This window comes from Apodemus sylvaticus, chromosome 12 (genome assembly GCF_947179515.1).
Source record: "Apodemus sylvaticus chromosome 12, mApoSyl1.1, whole genome shotgun sequence".
Classification (NCBI taxonomy): Eukaryota; Metazoa; Chordata; class Mammalia; order Rodentia; family Muridae; genus Apodemus; species Apodemus sylvaticus.
This window is the reverse complement of record NC_067483.1, coordinates 71,637,162-71,653,482: the sequence shown is the minus strand read 5'-3', so window position 1 is coordinate 71,653,482 and position 16,321 is coordinate 71,637,162. Positions and strand designations below refer to the sequence as shown.

Sequence of the window (16,321 nt, the reverse complement as noted above, 5' to 3'; positions counted from 1 at the left end):
GTAACAGGGTAATGGTTTCTCTATCTTGTCTCAGCTGAAGCAATCTTTGATTTTTAACCACTGCCCTGAAAAGTCCCATGGGAAAGCATCCAACACTGTTCTAGAAACCCAGGCTCAAAGGGCCCCAGCTAACTGCAAGTTCTTGGCTACTGTAAAACTGCTTGCTTCCTTCCTCCTGTAACTACCAACCAGGATGTAGTTTTCTATGCTCTTTGTCTTTATAAACTTCCTATAATATGCATTCTGTGTCGCTGGCCTGCTTAATAAAGACACCCAATTTGAATTCAGGTTGTGCAGATATTGCATATCAATAAAAATAAGCTATTATCTGGGAACTGGATACAGAATTTTGAAAACAATCAATGACTAAGTCTTGTACAATACTTAAGAAACTGGCCCATTTTAGGGCAGAGAGACATCTTTACTCTGTTTTCTAGATTCCTTTCATTTCACTATCTTGTCTCTTAAGAAAGTATGGGTTAACTTTTATAAATCAATGCTTTTACTGTCCCCACCTTAGCCATAAAATATTGTTGACTCATTTTCCATGTTGGCTCAAGATAGGCTGGCTTCAGCCAGAAATCTCAGTGATATTTCTTCCAGATTAAATCATTTTCACTGATAAAAAGTATAAGATCTTTTCTGTAGCTCAAAAATTGTCAAATAGCCAAGCAATCTTTGTGGGGAAAAAACACAATTATTTGTTAATTCTGGGAAGCTGATCACCTACAGTTTTGTTGCCTCCACCTTAGCAAGTTTTGGTGCTTGTGGAAAGTCCCCTGAAGATCTAGAGGGTTCAAAAGATGACTTACTTGGATCACATCATCCACTTCAGCCCGAATTACAGGACCAAGAATACCAAGGTGCTCCTCGTATTCTGCCTGAGGATCACGACTTGTGAAAGTACTATCAAGATATTTTCTGAAAACGACTTTCTTGTATGTGGTGTCCTTTGGAGTGTGGTCTGCGTCTTCATGGTCCATTTCACTAAAGCGATGGCAATAGTATTCATTTAAAATAAATTAAAAACTATAGAAAAAATTTACGAGATAGTTCAGTCATTCAGGGTACCCAGGTTTGGTTCCCAGAACCCACTTTGGCACACTTACAACCACTTGTAACTCCAGTTCTAGTTACTAATACATATATAAAATATAATATAATATAATATGATATGATATGATATGATATGATATAATTAATATAATATAATATAATATAATATAATATAATATAATATAATATAATATAATATAATATAATGGATATTCTGGCACTTGAAGGTACCAGGCACATACATGACTCACATACATACATGCAGGTACTAATACATTCATATAAAATAAAAATAAAAAATTGAAAAGAACTTAAATAATCTGCTTGGTAGCATAGAATATTTAAGAACCATTTCATCAATAAGCTAGTGAATATATGTAAATGGAAACGTGGGTGACTACATATGTTTTAATTTCCTGCTCAAATATATTTTCTTAGGTAAGACTTCCTAGGATCTTTTGGGCTGCATCAAGTCTCATTTATTAAACATACATAGTATTGCTATAGTCCACACAGTAAATTCCTATAGTATTTCTACAGTATGTATAATAATTCAATGGATAAGTGGCCTTTTACCTTAAGAGTGGCTATTCTGAGTTTTGATTTTGCTAAAGCATAATTATCCACAAGTTTTTAAGACACTGATTTGAGCAAAGATTTTCATGATAGGACTCTTGAGATACAGGTACAAAATATCAATGGACAGATGGAATACCACAAACTTCCACGGTAATGGTTCTTGTTTTGCCTGGGTGTCATCCAAAGCATAGAAGCTAATATTAAAAATGGCAAAGGAAATATCACTGGAGATTCAGACTGTATAAAGTATAATTTGTTCAAAATCATCCCAAAGAAATTATGTAGGTGATTTTCATAGCAGTGGTGACAAAGAATGAGAGTGTAAAGAGAAAACTAGCCAAACCTTTGTGCAAACTTTGAATAATCCCAGGATATTTCTTCAGCAGCAATATAGTAGAATTTTTTGTTTCCACCATGGCTGCGGAGGTACCCTGCTGCAATAGTATCAGGATTTCTGGAGGAGTTGACATCTGTCCTGGTGTCTGTTTTATAGGGGTCATTATAGGTTACGTAGTCATCCTCGGCATAATCTTCATCTATGCTCTCTAGCTCCTCACTTGGAATAATCTCAACGTCATCTCCATCCACTCTACTGAGACCTACTACAACAAGAGGGTTAAATTTCTTTGGCAAAGAAGTGTTGAGTGTGGGAGATGGTAAAGGAGGTGGTATGTGAATGAGATCTGGATGAGGAAGAGTGTGATTCAGTTCTGAAAGTGATGAAACCTCACCAGAATCTGGACGGTAGGATGCTTGGCCAGGGTCTGCAGAGGATGTTTTGTGCCTGTGATTAAGAGCAGAGTTTGTCTGGATGAGGTCTGGAGAGAGAGTCACCTGACCAAGGTCTGGGGATAGGATTATATCATTAAAATCTGGCGAGAGGGTCAAGAGACTGAGGTCTGGGGAAAGGGTCACCTGACTGTCATCTGAAGAAAAGGGCATCTGATCCAAGTCTGGGGAAAGGTCTGTCTGACCAAAATCTGGAGAGAGAGTCAGTAGGCTACGGTCTGTGGAGGAGGTCTCCTGGTTTTGATCTGAGAAGATAGGTATCTGATCCAGGTCTAGGAAGTGAGTCTTCTGGCTGTCATCAGGAAAAAGGGGCACTTGACCCAGATCTGGAGAAGAGGTCTTCTGGTTGTCATCTGGAAAAAGGGGCACCTGGCCCAGGTCTGGGGAAGTCATTTGGCTATCATCTGGAGAAAGGGGCACCTGACCCAGATCTGGGGAAGTCTTCTGGTTGTCATGTGGAGAAAGAGACACTTGACCCAGGTCTGAGAAGGTCTTCTGGCTGTCATCAGGAAAAAGGAACTCCTGACCCAGGTCTGGGGAGGAGGTCTTCTGGCTGTCGTCTGGAGAAAGGGGCACTTGACCCAGATATGGGGAGGTCTTCTGGTTGTCATTTGGAGAAAGGGGCACCTGATCAAGGTCTGGAGAAGTCTTCTGGTTGTTATTGGGAGAAAGGAGCACCTGACCCAGGTCTGGGTAAATAATTGTCTGATCCAATTCTGGAGAGATGGTAAAGAGGCTTAAGTCTGAGGAAGGGATTGCTTGGTCATCATCTGAAGAAAGAGGTGACTTCTGACTTTGGTCTGGAAAGAAAGATGCTTGACCAGTGTCATCATGGTATAATTCATGGCTTAGGTCATAATCAAGTCCATGGCTGTGCTCTGGAGAAGAGGGTCTGTAGCTAGGATCTGTGGTAGAGTGTGTTTGATCAGGATCTTGGGCAGGAAATGTTGGAGACTGTTCCTCTGGAGGCACTGACTGATAAAGATCTAAAGAAGAGCTCTTCTGCTCAGTGTCATTTGAGGGGCTCTGATCAGAGTCAAGAATTGACCTGTCAATATTCATTGAAGGGGAGGTCTGATTCAGGTCCGTGGAAAGAGCTATTTCATTGGACTTGTGGAATAACAGTGAGTGATTAAGTAGTCTCCTGTCTAAAAATGGGGAATGATCAGCTACTCTCAGAGGATGAAAGCCTCTTGGAGATAGTGGACTGTGTAGTGTATGCTTCCTATTTTTCTTCTTCCGTGTCCTGATGAGCAACTGTCTTTTCTTAAAACCACTGTTTTCCTCCTGTCTTACTTGTGATGATTTACGTCTAACTCCAGAAAACTTTGGGAGGCCACTTAGCTTTCCTGTTATGTTTGTGTGGGAGGTGATATCTCCCCAAGGCATTGAGATATTCTGATTTTGAGGGCTATTTGTCAGCTTATCAACATCTGTGTCTTCACCATCTGCTGGTATTAGTTCATAACTACCCTTTTCAGAAGCCACATGCCATCGTCTGTTCAAAAATTTGGATGCGATCTTTTGTTTTAAGAGTAACAAATCACTAGGAATGTCCTCCTCAGACTTTATTCTGGAATAATTATTCTTTGGGTTTGGATGCCTCCCAGTTTTACCAGCTGGCGCTTTCATCCAGGAGAACCTGTGCTTCATCACGTGAGGCCTTCCCGTCTTGATTGTTTTAGGTTTAGCCTGTTCTTGACTCGCTGATCCTTTTGCACCAAGAGGAAGCAGGTATACCACTGTGATGTCTGACTGTGGATTTTCCATATCATTTTCATGATATGATCTGGAACCATGTTCTGTAGAAGGGTTGAGGATGGAGTTCTCATCCAAGCCAGTGAGGTTTCCAAGGAGGGTACCAGCCTTAGTGGCTCCTGAGCCAGAAAGTGGTCTTTGAGAGTCTTTGAGGTCATTATTGATGATCTTACTAAGGTTTCTTGAAGAGTTTGAGTCAACAACTCTGTCTGTCCTTGGAGATATGAACTCAGAGCTGTGCTCTAGAGCAAGGGCAGTGAAATTGAATTCATCTTCTTCTGGATTCAACGATGAGTTTCTGAATGACCTAATTCCTAGTTCTGATGCCAGTATGGACTGGTAATCATGATCGTCAGTGTCGAAGCCATAGTCATTTTCTGAGGGTCCATGAATTTTCCGAGTTGTCATGGATGTAGGTGCAACAGGTTCATAAATCTCGTATGAGTTTTCATAGTCATCATTCCGGACACACTTAACATCCCTGAATCTCAGTCTTAGATTTTTGCGTTTTGGATTGGAATTCATGGTGGCCAACATCCAAGTTCCTTCATAAAAGACAGAGAAGAGAAGGTTTAAAGCTCAGGAAAAGTTACAAAAACAGGAGGATCTGTTGGGGAAAAAAATTTCTAGTGAATTTTAACCAGAGGTAGCCACATTTGGGCTACAGATCAGACTCTTCTAAGAATGATGAGTTACTGAGCCATGGCAACATAAAAAGGAAAAACCAAGAATAAGGTATTTAGGAATTTAAGGAAAATATAACTTGATATTTTTTTGGCATCTAACCACAAGGTTAATGTACTTATAGGCTATGGTATTTATGATATGTGGAGATTAAGGAGAAAAATAGACTTTCGGTTTGATTTGGATTGTTCAAGAGTTACTGTTTTAGAATATATCAAGAAAAAGATGGCAAGGATTGATGATAAAATGGACCTTGAAAAATCATTAATATCTTCTCAGTTGTACATTTTGTCTAAGACTTGGGGAGTTTGGGAAGTGATGGTGAGGTTGTCTTTTCACAAAAAAAAGGATATTTAAGTATTTCTAGGAAATGATGTATGTGGGGACAGAGTGAGTTTGAGTTACATTGAAAGTGAATTACTGACACACTAAAGATAACCTGGGACATCTCCAGTGGGAACTGTGTGTTGAGTGCTAAGCACTTGGCATATCTTACAGTTAGGAGCTGGTGCAACTCTGTAAAGCACTTCCCTGAATTTCAGATGAGTGACTTAAGGACTAGTGAGGGCAGGTAACCTGTCTAAAGTTGCAAAAACACTGAGTGGCAGAGCATGTTTTGAACTTGGGTGTTATATGCCACTGCGGTCTCTGAGACAGCCTCCAAGGATTATCTAATTACTGTTCAACAGAGGGTGGGATGGTCTCTGCTAAGAACTGAAAAGTGGGTCTAGGAGATGGTTCACCTGCCCAAGGACCTAAGTTTGATCCTCAGAATTCATGGTTTTTTTTGTTTGTTTGTTTTGTTTTCTTAAAAGCTAGGCATGGTATCACATGTTTGTAAAAACAGCTCCGGTGGGGGTAGGCTGGAGTGATGACTCAGCAGTTAAGAGCATTGACTGTTCTTACAGAGGTCCTGAGTTCAATTCCCAGCAACCACATGGTGCCTTACAAACATCTATAATGGGATCCAATGCCCTCTTCTGCTGTGTCTGAGGGCAGAGACAGTATACTCACATACATAAAATAAATAAACAAATCTAAACAACCAACAATTCCAGGGAGGTGGACATGGGTTGTCCTGGGGCTCACTAGACACTTACTATGTCCTAGTTGGCAAATTCTATGCTAGTGCTTCATCAAAAGGTGAACAAGACCTGAGGGAAGACATCAAGTGTTGTTTTCATAGCTAATGTCTTTATGCTGGTTCTCCATGGTTTCCTTTATCTTCTGCCTATGTCTTTATTGCTCAGTTGTTCCAGGGAAGTGCAAGTTAATTTCCCAACTATAAACCACAAGAAGCAGTGTAAGGCAAGACTGCAGGGGTCCTGGAGACACACTAGGAGTGGTGGTAATTTGGAGACTCAGTGGACCCTTTCCACCTGAAATCCCCTGAGCTCTCTCCAAGTATCCCCACTCTTACTCACCAATGTTATCCATCGTGACAGTCACTGATTCACCGTGCATGGGGAACAGGGTCAAGGTGTCCTCGTGCCTCCTCCCATAGATGAAGGAGTGCCCAGTGAAGTGGATGGTCAAAATATCATCATGAGTTCCCACACTGCAGAAGTGCCACTGGACAGAGTCATCAAAACAGAATCCTAGAGTGGAAATGCTCTCAGGCACGTAGCCATTGATAGCTGAAAGAGAAAAAGCTGTCAGATGCCAGGCCCGTTCAACAGGAGGACTCTTACCTTCTAATTATACCCAAGTCCCTACGTTCATTTGGCTGCATCAAAACAGTGATTATTTAAGATAAAGTTTATAAGGTCTGATTATGTGTGAGCAGGCCATCAGCCACATTGAGCTTCGCAAGTGACGGCTAATGCTCCCAAGTTAGCGAAGTGAGAAAAGTCAGGGTGAGGACCAAGCCTTCCATGCGAGTTGATTTAGCCACTCATCCACTAGGCAGATATAAAATGTTACTTTGGGCTGGAGAGATGGCTCAGCGATTAAGAGCACTGACTGTGGTTAAGAGCACTGCTCTTCTGAAGGTCCTGAGTTCAAATCCCAGCAACCACATGGTGGCTCACAACCATCCATAATGAGATCTGACTTCCTCTTCTGGAGTGTCTGAAGACAGCTACAGTGTAATCACATATATAATAAATAAATACATAAATAAATAAATAAATAAATAAATATTTTAAAAAATGTTACTTTATGGGCCAGAAGATGGCTCAGAGGTTAAGAGCACTGACTGCTTTTCCAGAGGTCCTGAGTTCAATTCCCAGCAACCACATGATGGCTCACCACCATCTGTAATGGGATTCATTGCCCTCTTCTGGTGTGTCTGAAGACAGCAACAGTGTATTCTTATACATACCATAAACAAGTCTTTAAAAAATGTTACTTTATGCTATGCCATAAGTGTATTCTCATAATTGATTTAAATTGTTCAAGAAGAATCTACTGGGGGAAGACAAGATTATGTATAAGAACTCTATCTTTTTGACATAGTAGATATGAGCAGAATGAATGTCACAAAAAGACTTAGCACAATTGTCATGGAAACCTATTATCTGTAACCCACAGCTGACCTAACAGTTTCCATGCAACAGTGTATTCTTAACAAGTATTGAGTTCATGTATTTTTATTTCCTTTAAAGGAAGACTAGTTTAGGTAACATTTTAATTTCCATATGTACTGAGTGTGGTGATCCAATTTGAGGGCACAATCTATACATACAAGCTATCACTGTGACCAACACCCTAGTATGATGCTTGGTACTAAAAGAAAGATTTTAAGTGACTTTGTACCAAATTCATGTAGAGTAGCTGATGGTGTGTGTTCTACATCATTCCAGATGCTTTTCTTAGGGGTCTAATGTGATGGACACTGGTTACACATGTCTACTAAAGTGTATGTGGACCCACTGACATGAGCTTTAAGCACCAATAAATACATATCCTACTGCAAAGAAAGCATCATGGTTTGAATATGCATGGCCCAGGGAGTGGCATGATTCAGAGGTGTGACCTTGTTGGAGTAGGTGTGTCACTGTGGGTGTAGGCTTTAATACCTTCACCCTAGCTGCCTGGCTGTTCCACTATCAGCCTTCAGATGAAGATGTAGAACTCTCAGCTCCTCCTGCACCATGCCTGCCTAGATGCTGACAGGCTCCAGCCTTGATGATAATGGACCGAATCTCTGAGTTTGTAAGCTAGTCCCAATTAAATGTCCTTTATAAGACTTGCATTGGCCATGGTGTCTGTTCACAGCAGTAAAAGCCTAAGACAGACAGTAATAAAACAAATCTCATTTTTCTATTATATTTAAAAATTATAATTTCTCTATATAGCGAGACACTGTCTCAAAGAACAACAGAAAGGCAGTATCTGAAATATACTGAGCTGAGTAAAACATTATTCTAATTAATTTCACATATTTCTCTTTGTTTTTCAATTTTCCCAGAAAACTTTATGTCAGTGGCTCACATGTGATTTTTGTTGGGCAGCACTGGTCTAGAGCTATCACAGATCCATTACTGAAAGGAAATGATGTGAAGAAAGCTGAGTGTCTATCCTGGAGCTCTGTGCACGGACCATGGGGAAGCCACCAGCATGGAAGGGGTTATCTGTCAGAAAAGGCTGTGGAGGAGTGGTGTGGGGGACACTGGTGGTTGGGGGGAGATTCGCTTGCAGACACCACAGAAAACCTCATCTCAGACGTCTCATGACAATGAACTTCGGAATCATAGCACGTGCTCAGAGAGATTGCCCTCCGCTCCCAACTCCTCATGACTCACTTTCCCCTCGACCTCTGTACACGCTGCCTCTCCGAGATGCTTGGCTCTCAGAGTCACTTTGGTTGACTTTGATTTCACAATGCAGTGTTCTTTAAAAACATCTCATTTCTGTGCTGGTATCAACTAGAGGGTATTCACTATGAACATTGCTAAAATCCTCAGGTACCACTGACCAAAGCCCTCAATGCCTCAATGCCTCCCCCACCTCAGGCCTTCCTCACTGCCTATAGTGTTTACAGTTAAACACACATACACAGACCACACAATCACACACATATATCACACACTCTGCACCAAACACACAGAGACATCACATACAAACGTATACCATACAGACACTACATACAAACCACAAACAACCACATACACACACTATATACATACTACCCCACATACCAAACACACACAATCACACACATACTATACACACACCATACAGACACCACAAACAACTACACACGTACACACACCACACACATACTACCCCACATAACACACACACACAATCACACACATACCACAGTCACAGAACATACACACACCACACACCACAGATGACCACACATACAATCACACACCACAATCACACACATACATATCACACATCATATTACGTGCCACCCTTCCCCCACAAATACACTTTGCAAGCAGGATGCCATCCTGACTTAAAGGATCACCAGGCTTTGAGCCTTTTGCTAACAGACTATAGGCTTTGGATGCAGTCTTGTCCCGCCATCAAGTCCTTGAGCTGTGAGGAGAGGAGAGGAGGGGAGGGGAGATGAGGGGAGGGGAGGGGAGGGGAGGGGAGGGGAGATGAGGGGAGGGGAGAGGAGGGGAGGGGAAGAGGGGAGGGGAGGGGAGGGGAAGAGGGGAGGGGAGGGGAGGGGAAGAGGGGAGGGGAGGGGAGGGGAGGGGAGGGGAGGGGAGGGGAGAGGGAGGGGAGGAGAGGAGAGGAGAGGAGAGGAGAGGAGAGGAGAGGAGAGGGTGCACTGGAGAGGATTATATCCAGCATCACATTTTTGCCTTTGGATACAGACACACTGTGACCACCAGAAGGAGATGGGAATCTGACTTACTGCTCATGATATTTGATTCGTAAAACTTGGGGTCATCACGCTTCACCTCTTCAGGATTCTCACAGAACTTGTTGATGTTGTCCTCGATGTACCAGCTCTTGTTCTCGTCAAACACAGCAAACACGACCTGCTGCTCCCTGTCCGCCACCCTCTGCAGGGGAAGAGGGAGTGATCACAGCTCCCATTGGCTACCTATTTCCCTATGGTCGTGGGGTCCAGAGAAGCCATGTGTCAGGCCCCTAAGAGGCCAGTATCTACCAAACACTTGTCAGAGATAAAGCTAATATGTGAACACAAAGAGAAGGAGCCAGAAAATTCACTCAAAAATACCCAGGGAGAAAACTCCGAGTCAGTACAGCACCTGCAAGTCAGTGTACGTCTGTAATGGAAAACTTTTCAGAATGAATGACTGACTGTTCCAAATGGATGAAAGGCCAGGACACTGCACCAGGAAAGCCCCACACCCATCGGTCCCTATGGTGTTTACTTCGCCAATGAATCAGGATCTTGTAAATGTTCTCATTTTTCTTTTTTTCTTTTTCTTCATTTACATTTCAAGTGATTTTCCCTTTCCTGGATCTCCCCTCCCAGAAAGTCCCATAAGCCCTCTTCCCTCCCCCTGTTCCCCAACCCACCCCTTCCCAAGTCCCTGTCCTCGTATTGCCAGACATTGCTGCACTGAGCCTTTCCAGGACCAGGAGCCTCTCCTTCCTTCTTCTTGGGCATCATTTGATATGTGAATTGTGTCTTGGGTATTCCAAGCTTCTAGGATAATATCCATTTATCAGTGAGTGCATACCATGAGTGTTCTTTTGAGATTGGGTTACCTCACTTAGGATGATGTTCTCCAGTTCCATCCATTTGTCTAAGAATTTCATGAATTCATTGTTTCTAATGGCTGAATAGTACTCCATTATGTATATATAGCACATTTTTTGCATCCATTCCTCCATTGAGGGACATCTGGGTTCTTTCCAGCTTCTGGCTATTATAAATAGGGCTGCTATGAACATAGTGGTGTATGTATCCTTATTACATGCTGGGGAATCCTCTGGCTATATGCTCAGGAGTGGTATAGGGGGGGTCCTCCAGAAGTATCATTTCCAGTTTTCTGAGGAACCGCTGGACTGATTTCCAGAGTGGTTGTACCAGCTTGCAACCCCACCAGCAGTGGAGGAGTGTTCCTATTTATCCACATCCTTGCCAGCACCTGTTTTCTCCTGAGTTTTTGATCTTAGCCATTCTGACTGGTGTGAGAATCTCAGGATTGTTTTAATTTGCATTTCCCTGATGACTAAGGATGTTGAACATTCCTTTAGGTGCTTCTCAGCCACTTGATATTCCTCAGGTGAAAATTCTTTGTTTAGCTCTGTACCCCATTTTTTCCTAGTTGTATATTGGGCTTTGGTTTTATTTTTCAATATATTTTTTATTTACACTTCAAATGATTTTCCCTTTTCTGGCCCCCCACTCCCCAAAAGTCCCATAAGCCCCCTTCCCTTCCCCTGTTCTCCCATCCACTCCTTCCCACTTCCCTGTTCTGGTTTTGCCCTATACTGCTACACTAAGTTTTTCCTGAATGAGGGGCCACTCCTCCGTTCTTCTTGTACCTCATTTGATGTGTGGATTATGTTTTGGGTATTCCAGTTTTCTAGGCTAATATCCACTTATTAGTGAATGCATACCATGATTAATCTTTTGAGACTGGATTACCTCACTTAGTATGATGTTCTCCAGCTCCATCCATTTGTCTTAAAAATTTCATGAATTCATTGTTTCTAATGGCTGAATAGTAAGTACCCCATTGTGTATATATACCACATTTTTTGCATCCATTCTTCCGTTGAGGGATACCTGGGTTCTTTACAGGTTCTGGCTATTATAAATGGGGTTGCTATGAACATAGTGGAGCATGTATCCTTATTACATGCTGGGGAATCCTCTGGGTATATGCCCAGGAGTGGTAGAGCAGGATCCTCTGGAAGTAACATGCCCAGTTTTCTGAGGAACTGCCAGACTGATTTCCAGAGTGGTTGTACCAATTTGCAACACACCAGCCGTGGAGGAGTGTTCCTCTTTCTCCACATCCTTGCCAACATCTGCTGTCTCCTGAATTTTTAATCTTAGCCATTCTGACTGGTGTAAGGTGAAATCTCAGGGTTGTTTTGATTTGCATTTCCCTAATGACTAATGAAGTTGAGCATTTTTTAAGATGTTTCTCAGCCATCTGAAGTTCTTTGGGTGAAAATTCTTTGTTTAGCTCTGTACCCCATTTTTAATAGGGTTATTTGGCTTTCTGGGTTCTAACTTCTTGAGTTCTTTGTATATATTGGATATTAGTCCTCTATCTGATGTAGGGTTGGTGAAGATCTTATCCCAATTTGTTGGTTGTCGATTTGTCCTTTTGATGGTGTCCTTTGCCTTACAAGAACTTTGTAATTTTATGAGGTCCCATTTGTCAATTCTTGATTTTAGAGCATATGCTATTGGTGTTCTGTTCAGGAACTTTCTCCCTGTACTGATGTCCTCAAGGGGAAAAAAACTGGCTATTATAAATAGGGCTGCTATGAACATAGTGGAGCATGTATCCTTCTTACCTACTGGCAAATCCTCTGGGTATATGCCCAGGAGTGGTAGAGCAGGATCCTCTGGAAGTAACATGCCCAGTTTTCTGAGGAACTGCCAGACTGATTTCCAGAGTGGTTGTACCAATTTGCAACACCACCAACCGTGGAGGAGTGTTCCTCTTTCTCCACATCCTTGCCAACATCTGCTGTCTCCTGAATTTTTAATCTTAGCCATTCTGACTGGTGTAAGGTGAAATCTCAGGATTGTTTTGATTTGCATTTCCCCAGTTTTTTTTCTATTGGCTTCAGAGTGTCTGGCTTTATGTGGAGGTCCTTGATCCATTTGGAGTTGAGCTTAGTACAAGGAGATAAGGATGGATCAATTTGCATTCTTCTGCATGCTGACCGCCAGTTGAACCAGCACCATTTGTTGAAAAGGCTCTTTTTTCCACTGGATGTTTTCAGCTCCTTTGTTGAGGATCAAGTGGCCATAGGTGTGTGGGTTCATTTCTGGATCTTCAGTCCTATTCCATTAATCTGCCTGCCTGTCACTGTACCAATACCATGCAATTTTTAACACTATTGCTCTGTAGTATTGCTTGAGGTCAGGGATACTGACTCTCCCAGAATTTCTTTTGTTGTTGAGAATAGTTTTAGCTATCCTAGGTTTTTTGTTAATCCAGATGAATCTGAGAATTGCTTTTTCTAACTCTATGAAGAATTGATGGGCATTGCATTGAATCTGTATATTACTTTTGTCAAAATGGCCATTTTAACTATATTAATCCTGCTGATCCATGAGCATGGGAGATTTTTCCATTTTCTGAGGTCTTCTTCCATTTCCTTCTTCAGAGTCTTGAAGTTCTTGTCATACAGATCTTTCACTTGTTTGGTCAGAGTCACACCAAGGTACTTTATACTGTTTGTGGCTATTGTGAAGGGGGTCATTTCCCTAATTTCTTTCGCAGTCTGTTTATCCTTTGAGTATAGGAAAGCTACTGATTTGCTTGAGTTGATTTTATAACCTGCCACTTTGCTGAAGTTGTTTTTTAGCTGTAGGAGTTCTCTAGCTGAGTTTTTTGGGTCACTTAGGTAGACTATCATATCATCTGCAAATAGTGATAGTTTGACTTCTTCCTTTCCAATTTGTATCCCTTTGACTTCCTTATGTTGTCTAATTGCCTGAGCTAGTACCTCAAGTACAATATTGAAAAGATAAGGAGAGAGGGGGTAGCCCTGTCTAGTCCCTGATTTTAGTGGGATTGCTTCAAGTTTCTCTCCATTAAGTTAGATGTTGGCTACCTCGGTTTGCTGTATATTGCTTTTACTATGTTTAGGTATGGGCCTTGAATTCCTGTTCTTTCCAAGACTTTTTGCATGAAAGGATGCTGAATTTTGTCAAATGCTTTTTCAGCATCAAATGAAATGACCATGTGGTTTCTTCTTTGAGTTTGTTTATGTAGTAGATTGCATTGATGGATTTCCGTATATTGAACCATCCCTGCATCACTGGGATAAAGCCTACTTGATCATGGTAGATGATTGTTTTTATGTGTTTGTGGATTCAGTTGGCAAGAATTTTATTGTGTATTTTTGCATCGCTGTTCATAAGAGATATTGGCCTGAAGTTCTCTTTCTTTGTGTGGTTTTGGTATCAGCGTTATTGTGGCTTTGTAGAAGGAGTTGGGCAGTGTTCCTTCTGTTTCTATTTTGTGGAATAGTTTGAAGAGTATTGGTGTTAGGTCTTCTTTGAAGATCTGATAGAATTCTGCACTGAAACCATCTGGTCCTGTGCTTTTATTGGTTGGAAGACTTTCTATGACCCCTTCTATTTCTTTAGCGGTTATTGGACAGTTTAGATGATCTACTTGGTCCTGATTTAATTTTGGTATTTGGTATCTGTCTGGGAAATTGTCCATATCCTCCAGATTCTCCAATTGTGTTGAGTATAGGCTTTTGTAGTAGGATCTGATGATTTTTTGAATCTCCTCAGTTTCTGTTGTTTTATCCCCCTTTTCATTTCTAATTTTGTTAATTTGGATACTTTCTCTGTGCCCTTTGGTCAGTCTGGCTAAGGGTTTATATATCTTGTTGATTTTCTCAAAGAACCAGCTCCTGGATTCGTTGATTCTTTGTATTGTTCTCTTTGTTTCCACTTGATTGATTTCAGCCCTGAGTTTGATGATTTCCTGTCTTCTACTCCTCCTGGATAAATTAGCTTCTTGTTGTTCTAGAGCTTTCATGTGTGCCATTAAGCTGCTAGTGTATGCTCTCTCCCATTTTTTTTTTTTTTTTTTTTGGAGGCACTCAGCGCTATGAGTTTTCCTCTTAGCACTGCTTTTGTTGTGTCCCAAAGATTTGGGTATGTTGTACCTTCATTTTCATTAAATTCTAAAAAGTCTCTGATTACTTTCTTTATTTCTTCTTTGGCCAAGGTGTCATTGAGTAGAGTATTGTTCAGCCTCCATGTGTATGTGGGCTTTCTGTTGTTTTTGTTGCTATTGAAGACCACTCTTACTCCATAGTGATCTGATAGGAGGCATGGGATTAGGTCAATCTTCTTATATTTGTTGAGGTCTGTCTTGTGACCAATTATATGGTTGATTTTGGAGAAGGTACCATGAGGTGCTGAGAAAAAGGTATATTCTTTGGCTTTAGGGTGAAATGTTCTATAAATATCAGTCAAATCCAATTGGTCCAAAGCTTCAATTAGTTTTACTGTGTCCCTGTTTAGTTTCTGTTTTCCTGATCGGTCCATTGAGGATGTGGAGTGTTGAAGTCACCCACGATTATTGTGTTAGGTGCAAAGTGTGCTTTGAGCTTTAGTAAAGTTTCTTTTACGGAATGAGGGTGCCCTTGCATTTGGCGCATAGATGTTCAGAATTGAGAGTTCTTCTTGGTGGATTTTTCCTTTGACCAGCAAGAAGTTTCCTTCCGTGTCTCTTTTGATGACTTTAGGTTGAAAGTCAATTTTATCTGATATTAGAATGGCTACTCTGGCTCATTTCCTGAGACCATTGGCTTGTAAAATTGTCTTCCAGCCTTTTACTCTAAGGTAGTTTTTATCTTTGACACTGAGGTGTGTTTCCTGTATGCAGCAAAATGTAGGGTCCTGTTTCCTTATCCAGTCTGTTAGTCTATGTCTTTTTATTGGGGAATTGAGTCCATTGATGTTAAGAGATATTAAGGAATAGTGATTATTACTTCCTGTTATTTTTGATGTTATTTTTATATTTGAGTGGTTATCTTCTTTTGGGTTTGATGAAAGAAGGTTACTATCTTGCTTTTTCCAGGGTGTAGTTTCCCTCCTTGTATTGGAGTTTTCCTCCTATTATTCTTTGTAGGGCTGGGTTTGTGGAAAGATTTTGTGTAATGCAATATTTGTCATGGAATATTTTGGTTTCTCCATCTATGGTGTTTGAGAGTTTTGCTGGGTATAGTAATCTTGGCTGACATTTGTGTTCTCTTAGAGTCTGTATGAGATCTTCCCAGGATCTTCTAGCTTTCATGGTCTCTGGTGAGAAGTCTGGTGTGATTCTGATAGGTCTTCCTTTATATGTTACTTGGCCTTTTTCTCTTACTGCCTTTAATATTCTTTTTTTGTTTAGTACATTTGGGGTTTTGATTATTATGTGACGGGAAGTATTTCTGCTCAGGTTCAGTCTGTTTGGAGTTCTGTAGGCTTCTTGTATATTCATGGGCATCTCTCTCTTTAGGTAGGGAAGTTTTCTTCCATAATTTTGTTGAAGATATTTGCTGGCCCTTTCAGGTGTAAATCTTCACTCTCATCTATACCTATAATCCTTAGGTTTGGTCTTCTCACTGTGTCCTGTATTTCCTGGATGTTCTGGGGTACAAGATTTTTGCATTTTGCATTTTCTTTGACTGTTGAGTCAATGGTTTCTATGGTATCTTCAGAATCTGAGATTCTTTCTTCCATCTCTTGTATTCTGTTGTTGATATTTGCATCTATGGCCCCTGATTTCTTCCCAAGGTTTTCTATCTCCAAAGTTGTCTCCCTTTGTGATTTCTTAGTTGTTTCTACTTCTGTTTTTAGATCCAGGAT

General features: G+C 41.1%; 1 protein-coding gene across 2 annotated transcripts in view; it reads right to left on the bottom strand.

Annotated features, from left to right (window-relative positions):
- Nucleotides 1–16,321, bottom strand: part of F5 (coagulation factor V) — an 81,969-nt gene that overhangs the window by 27,648 nt on the left and 38,000 nt on the right. Inside the window, exons 11-15 of one of the 2 annotated variants that reach the window (XM_052200006.1) lie at nt 9,689–9,839; nt 6,291–6,503; nt 2,969–4,727; nt 1,979–2,914; nt 813–987 (exon numbers count right to left, since the gene is read on the bottom strand). In XM_052200006.1, coding sequence (XP_052055966.1) covers nt 813–987; nt 1,979–2,914; nt 2,969–4,727; nt 6,291–6,503; nt 9,689–9,839 — 3,234 coding nt within the window. Of the gene's footprint in view, nt 1–812; nt 988–1,978; nt 4,728–6,290; nt 6,504–9,688; nt 9,840–16,321 lie in introns of both variants that reach the window. The other variant, XM_052200005.1, reaches the window with a different exon arrangement.